The 27,933-nt window shown below is 47.0% G+C and overlaps 1 protein-coding gene across 2 annotated transcripts in view; it reads left to right on the top strand.

The window, feature by feature from the left end:
- The window catches only part of LOC102448256 (sodium- and chloride-dependent GABA transporter 3), a 278,291-nt gene that overhangs the window by 41,523 nt on the left and 208,835 nt on the right, over positions 1 to 27,933 (top strand). For both annotated transcript variants that reach the window (XM_075939327.1, XM_075939326.1), the window contains exon 6: positions 21,570 to 21,702. In XM_075939327.1, the coding sequence (XP_075795442.1) occupies positions 21,570 to 21,702 (133 nt within the window). The remainder of the gene's footprint in view (positions 1 to 21,569; positions 21,703 to 27,933) is intronic.

Raw genomic sequence — 27,933 nt, 5'->3', positions numbered from 1 at the left:
AATGTCAGCAAGTTAAAGAAGTGTGAATTGGCTAAATGGACTGTAAGGTGCTAGAAAGCTGGCTAGATTGTTGGGCCCAACGGGTAGTGATCAATGGCTCGATGTCTGACTGGCGGTCAGTATCAAGCGGAGTGCCCCAAGGGTGGGTTCTAGGGCCAGTTTTGTTCAACATTTTTTTTAATGACCTGGATGAGGGGTGGATTGCACCTTCAGCAAGTTCACAGATGACACTAAGCTAAGGGGAGAGGTAGATATGTTGGAAGGGGACCAGAGTGACCTACATAAATTTGGAGAATTGGGCCAAAATAAATCTGATGAGGTTCAACAAGGACAAGTGCCGAGTCCTGCACTTGGGACAGAAGAATCCCAAGCATTGTTACAGGCTGGGGACTGACTGGCTAAGCAGCAGTTCTACAGAAAAGGACCTGGGGGTTCCAGTGGATGAGAAGGTGGCTAGGAGTCAACAGTGTGCCCTTGTAGCCAAGAAGGCTAATGGCATATTGGGGTGTATTAGGAGGAGCATTGCCACCAGCTCTAGACAAATGATTATTCCCCTTTATTTGGCACTGGTGAGACCACATCTGCAGTATTGTGTCCAGTTCTGGGGTCCCCATTACAGAGAGGATGTGGACCTATTGGAGAAAGTCCAACGGAAGGCAACAAAAATGATTATGGGGTTGGAGCACATGACTTACAAGGAGAGGCTAAGGAATTTGGGCTTATTTAGTCTGCAGAAGAGAACAATGAAGTGGGATTTGATAGCAGCCTTTAACTACCGGAAGGGGGGTTACAGAAATGATGAAGAGAGGCTGTTCTCAGTGGTGACAGAGGACAGAACGAGGAGCAATGGTCTCAATTTGCAATCGGGGAGGTCTAGGTTGGATATTAGGCAAAACTGGAATGGGTTACTTAGGGAGGTGATGGAATCTCCATCTTTTCCTCATTTAGCACCTGCACCGTTCTCGCTAGCTTCTCTTCATCTTCCTCGATAACTATATCCGCCGCAAACCTCAACTTGTTAATTCTTATCCCGTGCACCAATATCCCTTTTACCTCTTCCTTGATCCCACCGTTAAAGCAAGACTAACAAACTCATGTAGAATTGCATCCAAGTAAACAGTGCTATTCTTAATGAGACCCAGACTTGCATAAGAACTGGTATTTTGGCAAGTGCCATGAATCTTTGATAAGAAGCACTGAAATGAAAGTTAATCTTATCTGTAAGGTTTTAAATGCTGTAAAAATAAAAACAGCAACATACTGAGCTCCATCCTAGCTAGCTGGAAGACGGAAATGTGCTAACTGATAGCAAGGGCAGCCCAGTTTAAGTATTTAATTATATTCATGTGTGTATATATATATGACATATGCAGGTTACAGAGATATGCAGGGAAGTACATTTTTCAGAGCTGTACATGATGCTGTAGCCATGTGACTGCCTCCCATTAACACTACCCTGGGGATTCTATGGTTCATGCTCTTTCTACCACTTTAAAAAGAAATGTACAACTGAGTGGCTTTCCAAAAGAGAATTCATACATTTTGGATGGAATTTTATTTGCAGCTTCTTATCCATTTCTAATTAATACCATGTCATGGAGTACTGACACTTGGATGGGGGCAAGTATGAGGCATTTGATTTTTTGAGGTTTGGCAAACATCTAGTTTCATTATATATTTGTCTGCATTATTTTAAATTTAGACTGCTATAGAATAATGAATCTCACAATCTAGGGATTAGAGTTGTAAGCATTTTCCTATTTAAAATACATCTGGAAATTTCATGTAGAGGAGACTGTTCCATTTCCTTTTACTGAAGTCATGTGTCATGTATTATTCTGTAGCAAAATAGTCATTCTATCCATACTGAAGAGCACTCGGAGATAGTGACCCATCATTTGCCCTTTTTTTTTTTCTCAACACATTAACAGCTACTCTGTTTCTAGGTAGGGCTTAGAATCAAATGTAAAACATCTTTTGACTTAGGTTCTCATAGATTCCATAGCAGAGGATATCAGGTTTGCAATAATCACTATAGTACTAATCACGATAGTACTATTGTACTGTATCCTCTGTTTTTGTTAACAAGTATTTATGAGAGTTAACATCAAAAAAATGCCCTAAGGTAAAGAAATTACAAGAAGTGACATGAATGCAATTATAACCTGGAGATATAGACAGCTGTGGTAATAATAAGATCATATTAGTTTTACTAAGAGGGTTGCATTTTATGTATATTTCATTGCCACTGAATGTATCCGCTATATAGTACAAAATGCACATCCAAAGGTGTTCCTTTTACCTAGTATTGTTACGTTCAAAGGATTTTGTCAGTTATGCTAATGCAACATAATGCCACTGTAAAAGATGAGATGGTGAGAGGAAATTTACAACCTCTTTTTAACCATTTTAAGGCTCCTTTATTCCTCACAAGCAGCATAAAGGACCTTAGCAGTGTGAATCAAGCCCCTAAAGTTGGCATTCCAAAGGATGTTATTGCATCGGATCATAGTAGAGGCTAAAGCAGGAACCATCAGAAACAGAGTTTAGTTCTTCTTACGTGCTACTTAAGTTCCTTTTTTTCCCAACAACAAAAATGAATAACATTTACAGAGTAGGTAAAAATTTCTTTTCGTATCTCTGCCAAAGCATCTCAGTCCTGACTTGCAGCCTCCTCTGCTTTTTCATCTTTTGAGCACAAAAAGAGATAGCTACTCTGAACACATGGCAAACCAGATCTCCGTGTCTTGCCAAATTGAATTGTGAGCAAGATGTGGCCAAGGAGCAACAGTCTGTAAGGCATTTTTCTGTCTCTCTCACTGTGGAGCTGTCTGGAGGCGCAAACTGGCCTCCTACATCAATTCTACTAATTATATGCCTTGGCTGAAAAAATCCCCAAACCCGTCAATGGTCCTGTAGCACCTCAGGGTATGTCTACACTACCCTCCTAGTTCGAACTAGGAGGGTACTGTAGGCATACCGCACTTGCAAATGAAGCCCGGGATTTGAATTTCCCGGGCTTCATTTGCATAAGCGGGGAGCTGCCATTTTTAAAACCCCGCTGGTTCAAACCCCGTGCCCTAGTTCGTGCCCCGTGTAGCCGCGCTGCATGGGGTTCGAACCAGCGGGGTTTTAAAAATGGTGGCTCCCCGCTTATGCAAATGAAGCCTGGGAAATTCAAATCCCGGGCTTCATTTGCAAGTGCGGTATGCCTACATTACCCTCCTAGTTCGAACTAGGAGGGTAGTGTAGACATACCCTTAGAGAATCTGGCTTGGCCAGATCCTTCTGTGACGGACCGGGCTGTGTCTGGGCACAGCTGAGGGCATCCGCTCAGGGCGAATTGCTCAAATCCGGGGCTCCTTACAGCCCCCCTGACTGGTGACCTCTCCAAATAGGCCACAAACCAGTTCCACAGAGCGCTTCAGCTGCCTGCCTGAAGCCTCACGAGCAAAACCCCTCCGACACCCCAGCAATATCCGTGCCCCAGATGGCCCCGGGCCTCATACACGGGTGGGGGGGTCCTAGCACCCAATCCCACCTACCCCGAACAAGTTCTGTCCGGTTCCAAGAAACCAGCCACAATTTACCCTCTGGACCTTACCCACAAATCACGCTGGGCCAATCCTTTAGCATCTAACAACTAAAGGTTTATTAACACAAGAAAGAAAAGCATGAGAGTGAGGTTATTAAAGTACAGTACGTTACATGCACCGAATCTCCCAGTTCTCGATGCAGGCTCTAGCAGAGATGTTACAGCTGCTGGTTTAAAAGTTCTTATTGCACATCCTATCATCAGGATGGGTTCACAGGTCTTCCAGGCTCTTCGATCCCTGCAGTGCTGCCTCTGGGATGAAGTGCTGAGCTGAGAACAAAATGGCATCGACCACATGGCCTCTTTCCTGGCCTCTTCTTGTATGCAGCAAGTCACCTGGTCAGAGGCTAATCTCTATGTTCCCTGCTGGCTGCCTTCAGGTGACAAACCCCATTCTTTGGGTGTGTCCATAGCCCATTGAGAGCCATTGTCCCACAGGGCCTGGCTAATCAGCCTGTCCATAGCAATGCTTACCCACATTCAGAGAAATATTCAGCTTCCACACAGATTACAGATTCCTACCTACACACACAGACATTATATATTCACATAAATAGCGTACATAAGATCAACAAACAATAAGCTCCCATTCAATACCCCACATGGCTCCCTTTTATACCAATTTCTGGGGCCAATACCCCCACCTAGAGGTGCAGCAGCGATCTGGCTGCTTCCCTCCAATTCGGTAATGTGACATCTTCCTTGACTTTAAGTGCAAAGTGAATGTAAATTGCTGCCATTTTCTGTTAGTAGCATTTGACATCTTAGCTCACATGCTTGTGGACTGGTTCATGTGACTCTTCAATGTGCTAGCAATGGAGAATCTTACCTTTAATGTTAAAAAATACTTAACACGCTGATTAATACCTAAAGCACACGAGCCATTTTCCATTTAACAAGATACAGACCCCAGAATCTGACAATTCAGCAATGTGAAATTACTCTTCTCCTAGCCTGTGTTTCTAATAGGCTATTCTGAACTGTTTGGTTTGATTCAGTTTAACTGACATAATTAATGGAACTTCCAGTTTCCTTTGGGCTCCCCTCATGTTTTCTAACAGACCTGATGGCTAGGAAGATTCTTTTGGGCATACATCCTTCAGTTCCCTTTGCTCATTTTCATCCACTTACTCATAGCAATACACTTCATCCTAGACTATTCTCATTGCTCCCTGTGGTTTATGCTCTTCGGATGCATAGAGTTTTCTTTAGTTTCCTGTTGGTTTGCTCTCCTGTCCAGAGAAGCTCCAATGCTCTTTAGGAGGAGATGTTCTGATAGGACTAGCAGAGCACCACCAGAGCCTGAAGGATTCCCTGATGCTGCTTTTAGTCATCAAAACAGTTACCCCAAAAAGGTAGTGAAAGTGTGAGCAGAGATGGGGGGAGGGGCAATGTCAAGTGGATCTCTGTTTCTAAGTGTTGAGAGTCTTGTTGTGAGAAGGTAAGGTTTTTTTATTACACCTGTCCGTGCTTCTGGATTAAGCTGATCCCTCTTTTGTCAATAGCGTGGTGCAAGCACCCTGTGCGAGGTAAGTGTCTGCTTGGGAGCTGTGTAGTGCAATTAATGTCACTTTCTCATTGGTGGTGTTAGCAAATGTGTTCAGTGGACTTGGAGTGTTTGGAGTTCTTGAAACCATCCAGGTCTCTGGTTTACTATTGGGCCTTCTTATCAAGGAGGAGTTGTAGTATTGTCTAACTAGAAAGTTGAATGAGAAATTTAAAGCCTGGTGTGAGACATCTGAAACTTGGGCTTTGATTAAAATCTTGTAGATGACAAGAAGAAATGAAGCATGTGCATGAGTACATGGACCAGAAGTGCATTTTTATATGCTGTAATCAAGTTATATTTAGATTGTTATTGTTTATTTACAACAGAAGTACCGAGTCTCTAGAGAGAGAGCAAGCAAGATATGGAATTAGCAACAGGAGAAAATCCTGCACATGCACAGAGGGCCATGTATTGTTCTGATGAATGGGCAGGGCAGGCTACACAGTTCATGAAGAGTAACACCCAACTCCATTGTGGCTCTCTGGGTATGTCTACACTGCAGCGTTTTTCTGGAACAACAGCCATTATACTGGAAAAACAATACGGCTGTGTCTACACTGGCATTAATTTCCAGAACTGCTTAAAACGGAATACTATTCAATTTTCAGTTTTTCCGGAAAAGGAGCGTCTGTATTGGCAGGCTGCTTTTCCAGAAAAGCGTCTGTGGCCAATGTAGACGCGCTTTTCCGGAAAAGAGCCCCCATCACCATTTTCACGATCAGGGCTTTTTTCCGGAAAAGACTACTGGGCTGTCTACACTGGCCATTTTCCAGAACAGTGTTCCGGAATAAGGACTTATGCCCGAGCGGGAGCAGAATAGTTTTTCCGGAATAGCGGCTGATTTTGTACAGTAGAGCGTCATTGCTTTTCCGGAAATTCAAGGGCCAGTGTAGACAGCTCGCAGCTTATTCCGGAAAAGCGGCTGATTTTCCGGAATAAGTGGCCCAGTGTAGACACAGCCTATTTGCGTCCACACTGCAATTGCATTCTTTTGACAAGGTAAAAAGAATGGAGAGGTTTTTCCGACAGTGGTAAACCTCTTTCTATGAGGAAGAACATCTTTTCCAAAAAAGCTTTTTTGGAAAAAGGTATGTGTGTGGATGCGGAAGAGGGAGTTCTGAACGACACTCCTGCCCCTACTTTAATGAACTGGGGGATGGGGCTTCCCCATCCATCGTCACCCAGCTGGGGGTCCCAGAGGAAGAGGAGGAGAAGGAGGACGCTGAGCTGGAGGAGGAGGAAGAGATGGCCAGAACTGTCACCCTCAGTCTGGAGCGAGTACCGCAGGGCCTGGATGTCTCCAGCGAGGCCGCGGAGGGATCATCAGATGAGTGCTGTTAGTTTTTCATACACACAGAGCAGGGATGGCTGGTGTTAAGGGGGTGTGATGCAATTGTCGCTTGGCCTTCTCAGCTGGGCCCTTGTGCGAGTGCATTCTATGCACTCAGAAGCACATGCAGGGCCAGTGTGCGCCATGCAGCCCCAGGAGGCAGGCCTGGATCACCATGGGCTCCTGCTCACAGGCTCTGGGGAGGCCAGACACACTTCTGACCCTTGGGGGGATGCCCTCCCATCAGCAGGGTGCACACATGTCCACACAGACTGAGGAGTGCCACACATGGGCATGCCTGCCCGCTCGAGGCACCACCTGCTTCCGGGGAGACCACTGCCAGGTGTGTGTGCGGCCCCAGTGGAAGCCCAGGCTGCTCCAGGCCCCTCTCCCATCCATGTGATCTCACTCTGGCCAGACACTTCCCTTGCCTGCTTGTCCATGGGGTGGGGTGGGAAGCATGGTTCCCTGGGCACCTCTGGGCCCCTGGGAGGCAGGGCCTGCTGTCCAGGCCACACATGGCCTTGCTCCTGGGACATCACCATCCTGTGCCCTGAGGATTGTACTTCATAGCTAACAGAGGAGGGCGCACCCCCAGTTGATGGGCCTGGTGGATGACAGCTGTGCACAGCTGCTTGAAGGCCCTTCCCTCACGGCTAGCCTCTGCCCCCCATCCCGGAAGGAAGGCCTCCGCCTTGCTCTCCACAAGAACACAGGGCAGGAGGTATCCTGAGGAGGTCAGCATGTTGTGGTGGGATTGTCTGCTGAGCGAGCCGTGGTCCACGCCACTACTAATAGGGCCCTGGGCTGGGACCTGGTGGAATAGGGAGGGCCTAGGTCCCCCTGTCCCTTCCTCAATTCCCAACCTGTGGGTGCTGCTACAGACTCTGGCTGCTAGGCTGCATGGTCCCAGTGGGAGGGGCCTTTCCTAAAGACACCAGCTGCTAGGCTGCACTGCCCCACTGAAAGGGGTATTTGCTAGTGACATTGGTTACTAGACCGCACTGCCCCAGCAAGAGGGGTGTGGGTTTAGAACTGCAGTTGAGTTCCAGTACATGTGGGGTTGAGGTATGGTTCCAACAACTTTGTTTTAAATAAAGTAAAATATTAATTTATGTCCAACACAAAAGGCTTCAGTGTTTTTTTATTTATGGAAGGGGGGGGGAACTTTTTTGGGTCAGGGGGCCACTAACCCACAGGAAAATAAGTTGTGGGCCACACACAAGTGAAAAGCAAAAGCAAAAACCCCCAGTCCTCACTGATGTGGCCCCAACTGAAACGCCTCACTCCTCTGTGTCATTCCAGCCCCACGAGGTAAGGGGAAGGGACAGAGAGGACTGAGGTTCAGGGTTTCCCATAGGCCAGATGTACTCTTCTGGCATTCCGGGGTTAGTGGATTGTGAGGACATCCTTAGGCTCTGGGTTGGGGACAAAATGAGGGGTTCAGTGTGTGGGACAGGGCTGCCACTGAGTGAGATAGAAATGGAGGTGCAGGATCTGGACAGGAGGAGGGTTTGAGGTCTGGGTGGGAGGTAGGGTGGAGAAGCAGGCTGGGAGTAAGGTGTCTGGACAGAGGGAGGGAACAAGTGCAAGGGAGGGTGCAGTGTGTGGCTAGGAGGGAGGATGCAGGAGCAAGGGAGGGTGTAGAAGCAAGCCACGGGGGCTAAGTGAGAGGGAGTGGGGTGCAGGGTTAGGGCATGGGTAAGTGCTTACCTGGCTTTGCACCCTCCTGCAGTCCTGCCCAATAGCAGCAGCCTCTGGTCAGCGCATCGCTGCACTGCCATTCCCCTAACAGGATGGGGAGGGGGAACTTGGTCCCTTCCCACCTCCCCCATGCAGCAGGGAGCCCTCACTACCACTCCAGCCTCGCAGTTGGGCTGTGTCCACATAGCATCCCTTTTCCGGAAAAGGGATGCTAATGAGACCAGTCGGAATTGCAAATGCCGCGGGGGATTTAAATATCCCCCGCAGCATTTGCATAAACATGGCTGCCGCTTTTTTCCAGCTCGGGGCTTTGCTGGAGAAAAGCGTTAGTCTAGATGGGATCTTTCAGAAAATAAAGCCTTTTCCGGAAGATCCCTTATTCCTCTTAAAATCAGGAATAAGGGATCTTCCAGAAAAGGGCTTATTTTCCGAAAGATCCCGTCTAGACTGGAGCTTTTCTCCGGCAAAGCCCCGAGTCGGAAAAAAGCGGCAGCCATGTTTATGCAAATGCTGCGGGGGATATTTAAATCCCCCGCGGCATTTGCAATTCCGACTGGTCTCGTTAGCATCCCTTTTCCGGAAAAGGGTGCCAATGTAGACACAGCCTTGCTGCACAGCCACAAGGCTGAAGCACCAGCTGCGGCTTCCTGCTCAGAGTCGCCCTCTTCCCCAAGCTGGCCAGAGGTGCAAAACTGCAGTAGCGTGGCCCCAAGTGTCCCAATGTGGATAGGAGGGACCCCCAAGGTGTCAGTTACCATGGAAACATTGTGCACGCTGCCACCTGCTCCCTGAGGCCCAGAGTGGCTGGACTGGGATGGCACGAGGGATAGACAGGTGGCCAGGGCGTGCACTCTGGGCTGCTGCAGCCTAAGGAAGAAGCTTAGTCTGGAGCAATGAGAAAATGCTTCATTCCATCCCTCCCTCACCTCCTACTCTGGTGTTAGCAATGCCCGTGCCTAGTGCTCATGGGTCCAGCCATTACTGTGACGCACTTCCTGAGTCTGCCATCATCCTGGGCTTCACTTCCGCTTCCTCTGCCCCACAGTCATCCCACTTGTGAGGTGTCACCGGGCTGGGTGGGAGCGGGGTGCTGTGCTGCGGTATGAGCTATAGCCGATAATGAGGGGTCGTTGGTGGGGGTGAGCTGCCATTGGGAGACAAACAATTTTTTAGATATGTGATTTTTATAATCTTCAACACCATGCTAATTAAATAGTTTTAAACTAAATTTTTTGTTGCCCTTTTCTGAATTTTTCCCCAATGCCAAGATATCTTGGAGATGAGGTGACCACATTTTCATGCGGTATTCAAAATATGGGCATACCATGGTTTCATAGGGTACGTCTACACTACAACGTTAGTTTGAATTAGCTTAGTTCGAATTAACGCGTCTAGAACTAAAAACTAGTTCGAATTAGCATTTTGCTAATTCGAACTAGCAAGTCCACATTGAGTGGACCCGGAACAGGGCTTAAGGATGGCCGGAAGCAGTGCCGGCAGGGCATCAGAGGAGGACTTAGAACGTGGAGATGCTGTCTCAGGCTAGCCGAGGGCTGCGCTTAAAGGGTCCCAACCCCCACCCCGGACAGACAGTTCTAAGGGGTGCCCCGCTTGCAAAGCAGTCCTGGCTTGGATTGCCCGGAGTACCCACACTGGGCACATCACACCACTCGGCCATCAGCCCGGCTGCACTTGCCGCAGGCTGCCATCTGGGGAGAGGGGGCAATCGGGGGGCTGCAGGAGAGCTTCCACCCCCAGAAGCCCGCAGAGCCAGCCCAGTCCTCCCCATCGGGGGCTCGTACCCCATTCCTCCCTCACCTCCTTCCACTTACCCTTCCCTAGCCCCCCTTCTTATTGATGTACAAAATAAAGATAACGTGTCTTCCAACATTGACTCTGTCTTTATTGAACAAAACTGGGGGAGACTGGGAAAAGGAGGTGGCACTGGCTGGGAGGAAGGGTGGCGGGAAGCAGAGCTGGCGGGGGCAGGGAGAGGTGCAGCAGCGCTGGCCGGGGGAGACAAGGAAGAGGAACAGGCCGGCGGGAACCAGAGCTGGGGGGCTGCAGGGGGGCTGGCAGGTGAAGATCTAGAGGGGAAGTGGGGGAGAACTGGCCAGCAAATTGGCCGGCGAGGAGCGGGACTGACCTGGGTACTTGCTGCCTGTCCCGCACAGGCTCCCGGCGACGCACTTCCCCTCCTCCTCACACTCAACCAATTGAGGGCTCCTGGCAGCAATCTCGGCCTCGCCTCCCATCTGGGACTCCCAGCCGCTCCCCAGCCCGTGCCAGGCTTTCGTCCAGTGCACAAATACTGGACATTGCACATGTCCGGTATTTTCTGATCTTTTTTTACCGGACAGAGCGCGCAAATATCGGACCGTCCGGTACAATGCCGGACACCTGGCAACCCTAAGACATACCCCTAGTTTTGCGAGATCCTTTTGCAGCTCTTCACTATCTGCTTTGGACTTATCTATTTTGCACAGTTTGTATTATCCACAATTTTTGCCACCTCGCTGATTGCCATTTTCTCCAGATCATTTATGGATATATTGAATAGGATTGGTTCCAGTACAGACCCCTGGGAGAACACAACTAGTTACTTTGCTCTATTATTAAAACTGAGTATTTATTCCTACCCCTTATTTCCTATTTAACTTTAGCTGTTATAAATCCATGAGTGGACCTTTCTTCTTATCCCATGACAGCTAAAGAGCCTTCGGTGAGAGACCTTCTCAAGGACTTTCTGGAAATCTAAGTACACTGTGTCCACTGGTTCCCCTTTGTCCGCATACTTGTTGACCCCCTTAAAGAATTAGAGTACATCAGGCTGGGCAAAATACGGCCTGCAGGCTGGATCCAGCCCACTGAGCTGCTGGAGTGGACTTGTGGGAGCCTCAGTCAGGCTGCCTGCCCTTTCCCAAATGATGATCAGAAAAGCTGGCTGCAGGGCCATGTGAGTCTACGAATGCTGGAAGCCCAGGGGTAGGGGGAGAGGCTTCTCACACCGTTCCTGCCCTCAGTACAATCTTGCAGCTCCCATTGGGCAGTTTCTAGCCAATAGGAGCTGCCTATTTGCAGCTCCCCCCCCCTCCCCTCCAGGCTCACAGGATTCAGTTCAGTGCCACATACATGGCCCTTGCAGCAGTTCTGACCACATGTGGGGGAGCATGGAAGGCAGGGACCCTTGCTAAGGAACCTGCTGGACTCCTGGCCAGGAGCTGCCCAGCTAAGCACTTCCCAGCCAGAGTCTGCCTCTGGCACCCCACCTCTCCATTTCCCCAAACTTTTGCCCCCCTCTCTGCATCCCTAGCCCATATAAAATAAACCTTCTGCACCCTTACTACTGCACCCATATCCCTTCTCAGACACTGTTCCCCCTCCTATACTCCTCCTCCAGGTCACAACCCCCACTCAGAGCTTGCACACCAATCTCCTACCCCTGGTCACAACCAAAATCCCCTACTCTTGGTCACAACACAAATCCCTGCATCTTCTCTGAACACCTATCCTAGGTCATAATGCCCTCCCAGAAATAGCCACATTGTATCACCATGTGCAATTTGCCAAAATTTCTTACTGCTCTATTACATTGCACTGGAATAACACAAGGCATTGAACCAGGCTGTCGTGCTTTATTGTGTGTTATTGCAGACAATGAATCAAAGCCAGGCTTGCTTTGGCTGTGTTTGTACCTTGTGATTGAAGGCAGAGTTCTAGCTTGGATGACTTGATTAAAGTGCATGGTGGGGGATTTTTTCTGAGAACTGGTCTTGTTATGGATTTGCAAACTATGGTCCACAAGCTAAGGAGGCTATGCTGTTTAGGGAGACTGGACTGGATGAAATCCACATTAAGTTTAGATAGTGGCTATAGATATTTCTGTAGACTAGTCTTGCCATGAATTTTGACAAAGCTCCTCCTTGACCTTGGTGCTTTCGTACCAATTGCTTGCCTCAGAAGCTCATGGCAGCCCTTAGCGGAGACACTTTCTCTAGGGCACCAGCTTGCTGTTTGTTGAGCTATTCTCATCATTGGTCAGCATGGGAAAGAGAGGGGAGACTGAACTCCATGGTCTCTGCTGCCCTTCCAAGTGGGATAGGGCAGGACAAACTCCTTTACCAAAGCTAGTCCTTCTCCAGTGCTGAAATCATAGAGCATTAGAACTGGAAGGGATCTTGACAGGTTATCAAGTCCAATCCCCAGCCCTCACGGCAGGACCAAGCACCATCTTTCTAGATCATCCCTGATAGATCTCTTAAATATCTCAGATGATAGAGACTCCATAACCTCCCTAGACAATTTGTTCCAGTGATTAACCACTCTGACAGGACGTTTTTCCTAACATCCAACCTAAAGCTCCCTTGCTGCAATTTAAGCCCATTGCTTCTTGTCCTATTGTCAGAGGTTAAGGAGAATAATTTTTTCCCTCCTTCTCCTTGTGACACCCTTTTAGGTATTTGATAGCTCCTATGATGTCCCCTCTCAGACTTCTCTTTTCCAAATTAAAGAAACCCAATTATTTTAGTCTTCCTTCATAAGTAATTTTTTCTACACCATTAATCATTTTTGTTGCTCTTCTCTGGACCATCTCCAAATCTTTCCTGATAGTGTCCAGTACTTCACATAATACTTCAATTGAGGCCTAATCAGTGTAAAGTGCAAGAATGACTTCTCATGTCTTGCTCACAACACTTCTGTTAATTTATCCCAGAATTATGTTTACTTTTTTTGCAACAGTGCCACATGGTTGACTCATATTTAGTTTGTGGCCCGCTATGACCCCTAGATTCCTTTCAGCAGTACTCCTCCCTAGAAAGTAATTTCCCATACTGTATGTGTGAAACTGCTTGTTCCTTCCTAAGTGGAGTACTTTGCATTTGTCCTTATTAAGCTTCATCCAACTTACCTCTAATCATTTCTCCAGTTTGTACAGATCATTTTGAATTATGACCCTATTCTTCAAAGCACTTGCAACCCCTCCCAGCTTGATATCATCTGCAAACTTTATACACACACTGTCTATGCCATTATCTAACTTGAAGAAATTAAACAGATCCTATGTCAAAACTGACCCCTGCAGAACCCCATTTATAATGCCCTTCCAGCATGACTGTGTACCATTAATAATGAATTGGAGAGTTGTTGGTGGTAGGAACCCATGCCAACCCTCTACACTGGATTCCAACCCAGGGACCCTGTGATAGTAGCTGCCTGCAGTGGCAGCTGCATGGCAGACAAGATCCTCTGGGCCAACATAGGCTTATCTTCCTGGTACTTACATGCACTTGCTCCTCCCAGATCCTCCACAGTATCTCCTCTGTTCAGCTTCCTGTGCACAGAGAGCTAACAGAAGGGGAGCCCCTTTTAACCAGTCTCAAATGGTTCTTAGTTGGCTCCAGGTGTCCTGATTAGTCTCTCTCTCTTGACTCTGGAAGCCTCCTAATTGGCTCCAGGTGTTTTAATTAGCCTGACTGCCCTAATTGGTTCTGGCAAGTTACTGATGGTTCTGGATTAGCCCTTGTTAGTTTACCCTGGAAACAGGGACCTATTTACTCTAGGGCTAATATACTTCCTTTCTACTACTCTCTTGGGGATGGTCTTTTAGCTATGGTTGGTCTTATGTCCACCCATTTCCCAGATCCTAATAGTAGGACTCTCCTGTAGCCCTCTGGCCTGATCCTGTTATAGAATGTACTGTGCTTGTTGCTCATGACTTTTTAGGGGGAGGAATCTCTGGTTTTAAACCAAACAAAAACAACAAAAAAGGATAGTAATGTAACTGGAAAACATTTGAATACTCCTTTAAATCCTAGAAACTCAAGTTGATTGGCATCATGTGTCATTTTTAAATGGGAGCAACATGGCTAATCACACTAATGCCATACATTTGCTGTTTGCTCTCCATACTCTTCTGCATAAATGACAGATGCCAAATGCTTTTTAGATGCCTCTGTTTTGGGACTTAAATTGAGATGCCTCGCAGCACCTGATATTCAAAAAGTGTTGAGCACCTACCCTCAGGAAACAACCTTTTTAAAGTGTGTCAAGTTGAGGACCCAAAACTAGCTACTTTGCAAATTGTTCTCTCATTGCAGCAATTTCACCAGTGGTGATGCTAGGCATAAGCAGAGCAAGCAATTTCCTAGAGTCGCAAGCAGCTGAAGGGGCTCGCAAATCAATATAACCCCCAAAATACTGTACTGATGAGCCAATGAGGACTTCTTAACAAGTGCAGTATTGGGTTGCTATAACTTTTGGTTTGTGGAAATAATGTAATCACAGTAGTATTTATAGGGAGTGGGTGAGGGATAAGAGAAGGCCCTAAAATATTCCCATTTGTTGCCTTCATAGGGCTAGCATTGCCTCTGCATTTTGTGACGTGGATTTTGTTTGCAAAAAGAAATCACTTTTTTAGTATTTGAAAACTTGGTCGTGGAAATACAGAATGGCATCATTAATTTTTAAAGATGCTAAAAAAAGTCTTCAGAGCTAAAGAACAATTTAATTTTGAGGAATTGCTTTGATTTGTTCCTGATGTTGATAAATTTGAGTTCTTTGTTTTGACAAAAACACAAAATAGCAACATTTGCATGATTAAACTTACTCAAAAGGCCATATTTAGACTTAGTGTGAGAGTTAGCAACTCCGTTGGTTCCATGGTGCTGGTTTCTTTCACATGTGATATGAAATTGCTTCACAGGGCTCCAGCTGACTATAATGAACATACAATCACAACAGAATCAAGCCCATGCTGTTGTTCCCTTGCACATCTATTTTTCAATAACATTTTTTACTACATTTGAAAAAGTAAGAAATGAAAGCTTGAGATTAGCTAGCTTGTAGATGCCTTTGTTTCATATTCGTACAGCATGTAACACAGCAGGGTCCCGGGTTATGTCTGATGTGCCTAGGTTCTGTCACATTACAAATGATACATAAGGATTATTGAGATAGAGATGGAGGAAGAGTCATTGCAGTAGTATGATTACACAGATAATGCTTTGTGTCACCAAAGGCTGGTCCAAGCAAATCTGGGGCTCTGGAATAGCCCTGCAGTGAATTACAGTCATAACCAGAATGGCAGACTCAATTGTGGGTGAGGTGCAACTAAGCACACCATTTGTAAAGGGACTAATGCCACTCCCATCTTATTCAGTGGGGGTTACTTGGCTAGATCTTTTTAAACACATGGCAGAGCAGCATCAGGATGCTGTGTAGGTCTTGCAAAGTCAGTCTTGGCTCTGGAGAGATATTACTAGCTGGATGTGTCAGAGCTACTTCCTCCTCAACCTGGGAAAGCAGCAGGTTAGCTGGGGGGAGAGATTGTTGACACCACAGGGTCTCTAGATGAAGGCAGTGAGCAAAGTTTAAGAATGTTTAGTATCACTGTGGTCCATCCGTTCTCCAGCAATAGGAATATGTTCAAATGTACTTCGGAGGTTTCCCCCTTCATTTGCAGAAACCCCACAATGGCAACAGAAGGCCTTTTGACTATGAGGCTATATTCCAGGTGTGGGTCAGGGTCAGGGACCACAGACCGACAGAAAGATCAGTCAGGAGCTGTACACAAATGAGAAAAAAAACCCAATCCTCACCAGCCTATTTTCCCCAATTCTGGGAGGAGCTCCGAGCCTCAGGGGCCAGATCCGGGTAAGCCAGGGGCTGCATCCAGACCCCGGGCTTTATGTTCTTCACCCCTGCTATATTTTTAGTATGATTTTCTGTATATTTATCCATAGTGTGAGATATGTTCAGCATGAAGCAGGTGATTGAACATTTGTCGTCATACTGAACCTAATTCAGCATTCACTGCAGTTGTTCTTAGAATCATAGAGCTGGAAGAGACCTCACGAGGTCATCAAGTCCAGCTCCCTGCCCAAGGCAGGACCAATCACAACTAAATCAACCCAGCCAGGGCTTTGTAAAGCCGAGACTTAAACACCTCCAGGGATGGAGACTCCACCACCTCCCTATGTAACCCACTCCAGTGCTTCACCACCTTCAACAGTTTTTCCTAATATCCAACCTAGACCTCCCCCACTGTAACTTGATACCATGTTTGAGTCTGTATGTGTGTGTTCCTCCTCTTTATATGTTTTTAGCTGGTTATGTCTGTCTGGGGTCTCATATTTTAAATTTTATATATATTTGTATTTTGTTTTGCATCTGACGAAGTGGGTCTTTGCCCACGAAAGCTTATACTCCAACACTTCAGTTAGTCTATAAGGTGCCACAGGACTCCTCGCCGCTTTTGCAGATTCAGACTAACACGGCTACCCCTCTGATACTTGTATTTTGTTTGTTTGTTTGTTTGTTTGTTTGTTTGTTTGTTTGTTTTTGTAAGCCGCTTTAAATATTTTAAATAGAAAGGTGGGGTAAAAATATTTAAATAAAATAAACAAATTAATAAATAAATATAAGGATGGACGAGAACACCACTTGCGCTTCAAATTCCTTGATCCTTCTTCCAAGAGCTACGTAATCTGCTGTGAGCTGCTCAAGGTCATTCTTGGTCGTATTGTTAATTCCTACATGGAGAAGCAGGAAGGGGTAGCGATCTGAAGGTTTAATCACTTTCAGAAGATTCTCGGTCACATCCTGAATGCGAGCCCCCAGTAAGTAGCACACTTCCAGATGGCAGTAGCAGGTCCAGATGGCAGATGGACGACTCAGTCCCTCTTAGGAGGGAGTCCCCAACCACCACCACCTGTCTTCTTCTTTTGGAGGTGGTGATTCTGGAACCCCCATCCCTAGGACTATGAATCCTATGCTTTCCAGTAGATGGTGTTCCCTTCTGATTTCTTCCCTGAGAGATCCCTGACAAAGCATTTTCCACTGCAGTGCCTGTTGAGAGAGCCTGAAAGCGGTTACTTACCTCTACAGGAACGGGGGATACCTCAGTTTGCCTTCTTCTCATTCTAGAGGTTACAGTTTTCTTCCTTGTCCTGTACTGTCCTGACTGGCTTTTCAGCCTGCTGTGCCTGCAGGATAAAATGCTGCCTTTTATTGAGGAAAGTCTTCATCCTCTCTGATAGAATGTAGGGTCGATACTTGGGCCTCCAGTCCTCTAATTTTTTCTTCCAAAATGATGACCAGCTTGCACTTAGTGCAGATGAAATCCCTTCTTTCTTCTGGGAGGAAGACAAACATGGCACATGCTGTGCAGGTAACAACAGCAGACCTATCACCATGCATACCTGTCTTCCTTCTGAGAGATTCCTCAGTTATTAACTGCCTCCTGGAAGGGAAGGAGTGTAGTGAAAAGATGTTAAGGAATGGTGAGTGTATCTTATCCCCTTCCCAACTTCCTCTTCAAACTCCCTGTTAACAGGCCCTGTTTGCAAGGTCCCTGGTCACTGACTCATATGCAGTTCTGTGCACTTCTTGTGCAGTTGTGAACTGGATACATTAAAATGGCCTTTAATTGGTACATAGACATTACTCTAGAGCCATGGAGTGCTGGCCTCTTTTCAGTTCCTGTGTGCTGGTAAATTCCTTACCTCTCCCATGTTCTTGCTCTTGATTTCAACATTCTCTCCTTGATTGAAATTCATCAAGTACTGTTTCTTCAAGGATTTTTTTTCATGAGAATTTTGATGATGTTGTTATTTCTGTTAGATTTTGTTAAGATCTTTGTTAATTGCTGTGACTATACCTGGAATGGCTTTCCCCTTATTATATGGTATCAGAAGATGCTTGTGGAACACTCTCTAATTTTAGAGCCACTGATGGAGGGTATGCTCGTGCACACATCCACACGGCAGTAACCCCTATTTTGGTAGCCTAACTCTTGCCATTATGGCAAGTTTCAGGGGTAGCCATGTTAGTCTGTTTCAACAAAAACAAGTCCAGTGTTACCTTAGGGTATGTCTACACAGCAAAGTTATTTCGAAATGACATGCGTTATTGCGAAATAACTTTACTAGCGTCTACACAGCCAAACTGCTCCTTCAAAATACATTCGAAATAGCTTATTTCGAATTTGGTAAACCTCATTCTATGAGGAATAACACCAAATTCGAAATAGCTATTTTGAAATAAGTGCTGTATAGACACTTATTTCGAAATAGGGGGTTTCCAGCCTTCCCAGGGTGCCCTGGTGGCCACCCCAGCTTCAACCAAGAACACTCCTCTCCCTCCCTCCGTCCCAGAGCTCTGAAAGGGGTAGACTCTGGCCACTGTGCCTATGCCAGCTCCAAGCCTGCCAGCCCAGAGCCAGCAGTCACTGCCCCTGACCCAGTGGCCCCAAAATATGAGCCAGCAAGCCGCTGGCAGCCAGCCCTCCACCACTCCCCAGGAGCCTGACAGGTCCAAGATGGAGATCATGGACCTTATTCAGGTTGGGGGGGGGGGTTCCCCCAACATCCATGATCTCCACACTAGATGGAGGAATGTGGCTGTCTATGGCAGGATAGCTGCCAGCCTGGCCACCAAAGGCCACATGTGAACCCAGGAGCAGGTTTGCATGACAATCAAGTTGGTCCAGCGAGACCCCCAACCCTGAACCCTGTGCTTCCCCTCTCCCTTCTTCCCCTTGCTTACCCCTTCCAGCTCCCTCCTCCCAGGTTTCCTCCTCCCCTCTCCTGCCTCCTTTCCTCAGTCTGACCAGAGTTTCATTCCCCCCCACCACCAGTTTTGTTAAATAAAGAGAGTTTGTGTTTATGAAAATACGTGTATTTTATTTGACATCAGGAAGGGGGGCTAGGGAGGGGTAAGTGGAAGGACGTAAGGGAAGAATGAGGCACAAGTCCCCATGGGGCAGACCAGGGAGGCTCTTAGGTTGGAAGCTCTCCTTCAGGGCCTCCTGGATACTGACAGCCCCCTGATGGACCTCCTAGATGGCAGCCTGCAGAAAGTGCAGCCAGGCGCACAGCAACGCATCCAAGAGAAGCTCTGGCTCCAGGTTGCAGAGTGCTGTGGTGTCCCGAGTAAGGACAACCAGGGCACGCAGAGACAAAATGCTTTGCTGTCTCTCATCAAGGTAGACAAGGAAGCAGGGAAAGCTGAGAACTGGCTGTCCAGGGAGGGTCCGTTGAAGCACAGACCTCAGATAGCCTCAGGCAGCAGCCCCACACAGTAAGTCCTTACCTGGTGTGCTGCCAGAACTGGTTCCGGCCAGCCTTAAATGCGATTCAAAGTCCACTCAGTGAGGACGCGCTATTTCATGTGTAGACACGTTATTTTGAAATAAGCTATTTTGAAATAACACTGTAGTGTAGACATACCCTTAAAGACTAACCATTGTAACCATTGTAATAAAATGATTGGTCTTTAAAGTGGCACCAGGCTCCTTGTTTTTATTTTCCAGTATGAAAGTCCTTGCAAGTTTTCTGAGAATTTCAAACTTTGTTTTCATCAAGACTTTAAAATTCAGCAGGGAGAAAGCCCTGGAACATTTACTTTTCTTGAACTCCAAAAACTCCATTAAAACCTAGGTGAATTATAAAAATTGCCATTTCCCTTCTCTCTCTTGAGTGCCTCAGGAAAATTTTGTTGGTGTGCCAAAATAACTAAATAGGAATATTCTAAAAAGCCAAGTCCACTTTGTTATCAAAGTGGTGGCAGCAGCAGTAATAGCAGTATAATGCTGCACTTGAAATACCACACACTGCAGCAGTGTAAGGGGTGGGATGGGTGAGAGCTTGGATAGGCTTTTGTCTCCCCAACCATAGCACCTGACCCAGTACTTGGCTCCAGCATCTTGTCTCCCACTTCTGAGGATGGAAGGGACGGGGCTAGGAGAAGCAGAGGTATCACTCGGGGCAGGAGCTGCCATCTATTGTGTGTGTGTGGTGGGGGGGGGGAAAAGAGACTCAGTGTCGGTCCTGCCCATTGATGACTGGGGCTTGCTGATTTTACTGACAGTAATTAAAATTAATAATAATACATTGTATCTAGCGTCTTTAACCACAGGAAATGAGAATACTTATGAATGTTAGCTAATGAATCTTCACAGTGCCACTGAGAGGTAGGCTAATGTGTGACCTGTGTCTCTGAGATAGCAAATAACATTGAATACAGATCCCCCAGTGAAGTTTGGTTGAGTACAATGCGTAGAAGTTTTAGGGCAGGAGACAAGAGGTATACATAGAAAAACGAAAAACGTTAGTCTGTGAATAGTCCATTCCTTTCCACTTGGCAAATTTAATCTCCCTGGCCCTGATACTCCAAGATCATTCCAGTTTTACATCACATACAACAAGCTGCAGAACCCCATATTGTTTCTGTGGCCAGAATCAATGGAAATTTAAAAGGGACCTAAGTGATTGAGAGCAATTATTCTCCAGGGCACATGGCTAATTACTTGCAAGAAGCAGTTTAGAGTTCACTAAACACTGTGGTATCTATGGTTATGTAATTAATACAAAATGCCATTTTAAATTAATCTCAACTGCTAAATTGAGACACTTCTATAGTAAGCCTCTCGACTGCCCTGGTAAATTCAGCTTCCTTTAGAAATGTCTTTTAATTCCCCATAGATGCTCTCTTAATTTTAAAAGGAGATGAAATCCCTTAAAGGGATTCATAAATGGATCAGTTGAGCAGAAAGCAATTCTTGTTCCTACTCATAACCTCCTTATTCAGGTCATCACAGAATGTTATGTTTTATTTACAGGGAGCTGGCAAACAGAGAATTCACATTTGTGATTCCATTATTGTTGGAATATTGTTCCATTGTTGATACTGAAAATCAAAGCACATAAAAAGAACAGCTGCATTCCCAATATAAGAAAGTAATTCTAAAGTGGCCAGAGAGTAGGATGTGGGGGAAGGTGTGGTCCTGGGGCTAAAGTACTGCACCGAGATTTAGGAGACTTAGATTCAATTTGTGGTTCTGGCACTGGTTTCCTGTATGAACTTGGACAAGCTATTTGCTTTCTTTCCGTTTCCCATCTACAAAATGGGGAAAATGATACTGCTTTTTCCCAGCCTTTGTCTGACTTGACTATTTAGACTGGAAGCCGTTCTAGGCAGAAGCTCTCTGTCACTATGGCTTCGTCTTCACTCCGAGTTCTTCTGGCAGAAAATATGCTAATGAGGGACTCATTAACATAAGTCACAATTTCATTAGAATATTTTTCTGCCAGAAGAACTCACCATGAAGACTACTAGCCTATGTTGGTATAGTGCTTGATGCATGGGTGTGGGCTAGGTTGGGGCTGCTTGATGCTACTGCGATACATTATAATAACAGCAATGAGAGGTAGGAATCGCATTGCATGTAACTGCTTCTAAACCTGTCTTTCTCAGCAAGGTGTATTTTCAGTAGACAGTTGCCAGTTATGTGTTGAATTGGAGCAGCCTTTCTTTTACCCAAATGTTGTACAATTATTTTGTTCATAGTTTTGCTAATATTCTAGTATTTCACTATCACAATTTTTTTGTAGACGCAGGGTATTAGCCATATCTGATGGAATTGAACATATTGGAAATCTCCGCTGGGAATTAGCATTGTGTCTTCTTGCTGCTTGGACTATCTGCTACTTTTGCATTTGGAAAGGAACAAAGTCAACTGGAAAGGTAAGACTGAAAATGCTCTGTGTCGTCTGAGGCACTACAGGACTTGCAGTATCAGAATATATGTGAAAACTAGGAGTACTTGCCTGGAAAGGAGGAAAGGGAAAAGACTTTCCTCCTCTAAAAAAGAAATCTGTCAATGTGTGGGGCTTGATTTTCACCTATCCTGTGCCGTGTGATGTCATTTACGCCTTTGGGTCAGGTTATCCAATAACACCTTCTACTAGGGTGAAAGTAATAAATTTCTTATAGGTACTGTTGTATTGCAATCCCCCTGCGAGGAGCCTCAGGCAGGAGGTTGAGGGGTGGTGTTGCAATATGTCAGTACCTGTAAGAAATGTTAAGGGTGGGATGGAGTGTGGGAGGGCTCAAGACAGAGTGTTGGGGAATAGCAGGAGGTGAGAATGTGGGAAGCAGGAGGCAGGGCTTGGAGGTGTGGGGGGCTCAAGGCAAGAGGCTGGGGTGTATGGTGTTCAGGAGTCAGGTTGGGGTGTTTGTGGGAGTGCAGGAATCAGGTTTGAGAGTGAGGAGGGGCTCAGGGGAGGGGTTGGGATGGGGAGATATTCAGGAGTCAGAGTTGGGACTGGAGGAGTGGGGGCTCAGGACAGGGGGTTGGTGTATGTGAGCCTAGGGGATGGGTGTGCCTGTAGGGTAGGAGGGGCTGAAGGCCCTCCTCCCCCTCGATTCATACCAGAGCTGCTTCCTCTTTCCTTCCTGGAGCTAACAGGGAATGACAGGGAAGTGCACAACTTGTCTGCACCCTACAACGCCAGAGGGAGAGGACTGCCAGTGATGGGAAGGGGAAGAGCCAAGCAGAGTCCTGGTGCAAATCTGATGGGGGAGATTCAGCTCCTCCTGCTCTAACTAAATGGTGCCCTGGAAGGGTCCGGGGCTGGGACTGACTTGGACTGGTGAGTGGGCCTCTCTCCCAGCTATCCCTTTCCTGCATGGCTGCCTGTTGCTTAGCAAGGCAGCCTGCAGAAGAGCCGCAGGAGCCTGACTGGAAGTGCGCAGTTCCTCCTCCTGCAGCCGAGTGCCCCAACCCGCTGGTTCCTTCTTGCTAGAGAGGCACACTGGGGTTCACTGGCTTACTTTCACCTTTGGGCCTGCGGTAGCTAAGGGAGAAACCTGGAGAGAGAAAGTGCTGCAGATGGTTCCTGGCAGATTCCTGTAAACATTGGAGAGAGTAAGAAGGCTCCTGCAGATTCCTGAGTCAGCAAGATGAAGACACCAGTGGGGAAGGAAGCTTGTGAAGAAGGCAAAGAAATCCAGACTTCAGGCTCAGAAATGCTGTGAGAATAGAAAGATGAATGTCAGGGTGGAAAGTTTCTGCCCAGCAGGAGACTAGGGTGAACGACTTTATTTTTCAGTTTATTTTATGTTTGTTAATAGACTGAATCCCAAGAAGAATGGTGTTATTGGACGCAAGCCTTTGTAGAAGTTACTGAGGAGTGTGAGTGAAGGGAAACTGAGGCAGGATACCACAGAGCTATCTCAGACTGTGAGAGGGTACTCAGGAGATGGCCAAGCTCATTCCAGGTAGCATTTTACATCCACCTTGCACTGGTGTAAATGTCAAAACAAGGTGCAGGCAATGGATAATCACATCCCTCTTTCCTTTTGCTAGTTCTGTTTTGTGTGAGAAAGTGCAAGCCATGGTCTCTCCTAAACACTGTATTCCAGACTAGACCTTTGCTTCATGAAAATCATAAATGACACCACTGCCAAATTCTGAATCTCAGATGCAAGGCTTGGCTGGATTTTAAGAGGGATATGGCAAACAGCATTCAAGTTCTCAATTTGGTCTTAAATTGGAAGGTGCTCCAAGCATCAGTGATAAAAGAAATAGAAGAAAGATACCTACATGATTTAGAAACACAGTTTTCATTTTTCCAGATGAATTCAATTTTATAACATGCTGTCTAACACTTTTCGAAATAACAAAATCCTTAAGACAGATATCAGGTGGGAGGAAGAAATGTAGAAAGCAGTCTTAGGTTATGTCTACACTACCAGGTTATTTCAAAATAATAACTCCTCAAATAACTATTTTGAAATAAGCTTATTCCTCTTCAGAAACAGGAGTTGTTATTTCAAAATAACCAGCTCCTTATCATATATATAGTAGCCTAGTGTCTGAGAGTCTGTAACGCCGAAATGCTGGCTATTCCCTCTGGGCGGCGCTGTTGCCTGAAATGCTGGCTGTTCCCTCTGGGCGGCGCTGTTGCCTGAAATACTGGCTGTTCCCTCTGGGCGGCGCTGTTGCCGGAAATGCCGGCTGTTCCCTCTGGGGGGGCGCTGTTGCCTGAAATACCGGCTGTTCCCTCTGGGGGGGCGCTGTTGCCTGAAATGCTGGCTGTTCCCTCTGGGTGGCGCTGTTGCCTGAAATGCTGGCTGTTCCCTCTGGGGGGGTGCTGTTGCCTGAAATGCTGGCTGTTCCCTCTGGGCGGCGCTGTTGCCTGAAATGCTGGCTGTTCCCTCTGGGCGGCCCGTGCTGCATGGGGAGTGCGGGGCCCAACAGCCGCTTGCGCCACTTGCTGCCCCGCGGCGGCCCAGCTGAGTGGCGCAGAAGTCAGCAGAGTACCACGGTGGGAGGCGAAGGGGGGCGGGACGGTGACAAGCGGCGTGACAGCGGCTCCAGGCCCCGTCCCCTGGCTGTGATTGTCACTGCCCCGCCCCCCTTCACCTCCCGCCGTATCACTCGGCTGACTTCTGCAGCCGTTTGGGCTCCGCGGTCCCCCGAGTGAGAGGCAGGAGGGGGAGAAGAAGAGAAAGAGAGAGACAGAGAGAGAGGCAGGAGGTGGAGGAGAACTGAGAGAGAGGGAGGGGAGGCAGTAGAAGGATGAGGAGGAGGAGGAGAGAGAGAGAGAGAGAGAGAGAGAGAGAGAGAGAGAGAGAGAAAGAAAGACGGAGCGAGAATCCAGAGGCCCAGGAGAGAAGACTGACGTGGAGGAGAGACCTGAAAATCCCATCTTATGATGGGCTAATTGGCTAGTTTCAAAATAACAGGCTTGGTAGTGTGGATGCTTTGCTTATTATTTTGAAATATGGGGAGTTATGTCCATACTGGAAAAGACTCAAGGGTGCTGACCGGTTAGATGAGAACTTGTGATACCATATAGTGTCTCAAAAGCCAGAACAAGACTGCTAACTGTGCAACCGAGGCATCTCTTCCCAGCTTAAGGAAGCCATCTGGCGTGGGTGAGATTGTGCATGAAATAAGGCCTGAAGCACTACATAACAGACGGATAGTGAGGAATGGTGGATGGAGCTTCCAGCAGTGAGTGTCAAGGCGCAGTAGAAGCAAGGACCTTAGGGCCAGGTGTGCACTAGATCCATGAGTCTACACCGTGGGGACTGGCAGGGAGATGGCCTACACCCAACTCCTGAGGGCAGACCTTGGCAGGCTGTGCAGAGAGAGAGGCCTGCCCGTGGGGAAAGTAACCAAGGCCCAGTTGATTGCCCAGCTGGAAGAGAATGACCCATCCAGGGGCCTGGATCCTGTCCCAGCGGGGAGCAGCCAGACACCCTCTGGGAGCGTCTCAGGCTCTCAGACCGGACAGAGGACTGGAACCTGCCAGAGTGACGTGGTATATATTGTAGGGAACAGACATGGACTGGCAGGGAGAAGGCTTAGGTGAACTCAGAGAAGAGTTTTTCATCTCTCCAGTCTATAATTTTTCCTACACATGCCAGGGTATGTTCCTTTAGCTTCCTTTACATCTCCAGAAATGGATGGATCTCAAAGTTAAACTGTGAAAACAATTAGTCTAACTCAAGAGAAAAGAAAGCTGTTCTAATATTGAGATATATTCTGGAGCACAGTAGCAAAGGAAGAAGTAATTCTAATATGCAGAAGCAAAAAATTGTTTTATTTAGGAGACATTTTGATAAGCAGGTTTAGGGTGAGATGGGTGTAGGAGGGTCATTCTGATGATAACCCAGTGAATAGTTGTGTCTTTTCTATTCAGTTGAAATGTTTTGATAACCTGTTAACTGAGCAAATAGCCATTACAAAGATATTGGGTAGCAATGGGAATTGAACATCCATATCTCCTAATGACTTTAAAAATCTCATCCTGAAACAAAGCAATCATACCAAACCAAACAAAAAATTTTAAGCTAGAGTTCTCTAGGAATTAGGAGGACAGGCTTATTAAAGACTCACAACACTCATTATTGGTGCTAAGTGGAAAAACAAGTAGGCACACATAGGGCTACGTCTAGACTGGCATGATTTTCCGCAAATGCTTTTAACGGAAAAGTTTTTCCTTTAAAAGCATTTGCGGAAAAGAGCGTCTTTTTGCAGAAAAGCGTCCATGCCAATCTAGACGCAGTTTTGCACAAGAAAGCCCCAATTGCCATTTTCACCATCGGGGCTTTTTTGCGCAAAACAGTTTTTAGCTGTGTTTTAGGGTCTCTTTCCATTTATGCAGCAGCAGGTTAGCACTGCAATTTCCTCAGGAGTACTAGGTTTTAGGGCATCTACAGCATGGCTGTAGAGTTTAAAGAGAAGTTAGATAAAGTCATGGAGGTTGGGTCCATTGAGTGGTATTAGCTATGGGGTAGAAATGGTGTCCCTGGCCTCTGTTTGTGGAAGGCTGGAGATGGATGGCACGAGACAAATGGCTTGGTCATTGTCTTCAGTCCATCCCCTCCAGGGTACCTAGTGTTGGCCGCTGTTGGCAGACAGGCTACTGGGCTAGATGGAACTTTGTTCTGGCCCAGTACGGCCATTCTTATGTTCTTATGTTCTAAGCTCAGGGCTCAGGGTCGGGGGTCTCAGTGGACCACCTTGATTTTCATGCAAACCTGCTCCTGGGTGGCCAGGCTGGCAGCTCTCCTGCCCTAGATGGCCACTTTCCTGTGCCTAGGGCGGACATCGTGGATGAGGTCCACGATGTTCGCACTAGACCAGGCGGGCGCCCGCCTCTTGCGGCCCCGGGCAGGCTCCTGGGAGCTGCCAGGCTGGTCCCAGGAAAAGGCAGAGGGCTGGGTGGCAGCAGGTGGCTGGCTCGTGCCGTGCCAGGTGCAGGGTCTGCTGGCTGGGTGCTGGCAGGCTTGCACCTGGTATGGGCACCGTAGCCAAACCGTGCCCCTTTAAGGGCTCCGGGGCCGGGAGGGGGACAGAAGAGTTTCCCTGGTGGTGCCCAGAGTGGCCACCAGGGAAAGCTGGGGAGGGCTAGCCTCCCACTAGTTTGAATTTAGTCGCTACACAGCCCTTAATTCGAACTAGTTAATTCAAACTAGGCGTTAGTCCTCATAGAATGAGGTTTGCCTAGTTCGAATTAAGCGCTCCGCTAGTTCGAATTAAGTTCGAACTAGCGGTTTGTATGTGTAGCGCCTATCAAAGTTAATTCGAACTAACGTCTGTTAGTTTGAATTAACTTTGTAGTGTAGACATACCCTGAGCCCTTTAAATCGTTGCCAGAGTACTGCTCAGTACACTCTGGGCAATGCTGAGGTCTTCCTGGGGAAGGATAGCCCCAGCCCCCATTCTGTCTGAGGCCTCGCCCCTTCTATGAGCCTTGCTGAAGAGCCTGGCAAGTCTTTTGGCCCATTGGGATAGGTGAAGGATTTCAGCCCTCTAAGAATTGTTTGTTCTTTTGACATAGGGGTATGTCTTCTGACTGCCTCACTAACTGGTTGACCACATTGGTACACTACAATAATGTGCTGCTGTAGGCACAACGTAATGGTGCTATAGATTAGGGATCACAGAGGAATGGTGTTTCAGTAGTTTCTTTCGAAGATCTTTCATGTTTAGTAACTGACCTAAACTTGTGCATTATCCAAACATGCTGGAAAAATTTAGAATGCTTCCAAGTTCGGTCAATAATGATGGGTCAAAAGAGACCATCTAGTCCAGTCCCTTGCCTTCATGGAGGGTCTAAGTATTACCTAGGCCGGGGGTGGGCAAAAGGGCCTCTACGGGCCAGATCCCAGTCAAAATGATGCTTCCTCTACTGGACGGCTTGCCTAGCTACAGTTCCCATCCAGTGCAGTGGAGTTTCACTGAACTTTTCTTAATTTCACACATCTTTCAATAGAGAACCACACACCCTTGCCAAAAAGGTAATCCGCATGTTGCAAAAGCCCAATGGGAACATGGTAGGAGAGAGCTGTCTGAGGCTATTTCATCTATGGGAAGGCCGGTAACACATCACAGTGGGAGGAGAGGACTCCAGCGCATCTTAAATTGCACTAGTCCTTCATTTGGAGGCATTCTTGACT

This window comes from Pelodiscus sinensis, chromosome 11, assembly GCF_049634645.1.
Source record: "Pelodiscus sinensis isolate JC-2024 chromosome 11, ASM4963464v1, whole genome shotgun sequence".
Lineage (NCBI taxonomy): Eukaryota > Metazoa > Chordata > Testudines > Trionychidae > Pelodiscus > Pelodiscus sinensis.
The sequence above is the reverse complement of the archived record's forward strand: the minus strand, read 5'-3'. Positions and strand labels throughout refer to the sequence as shown.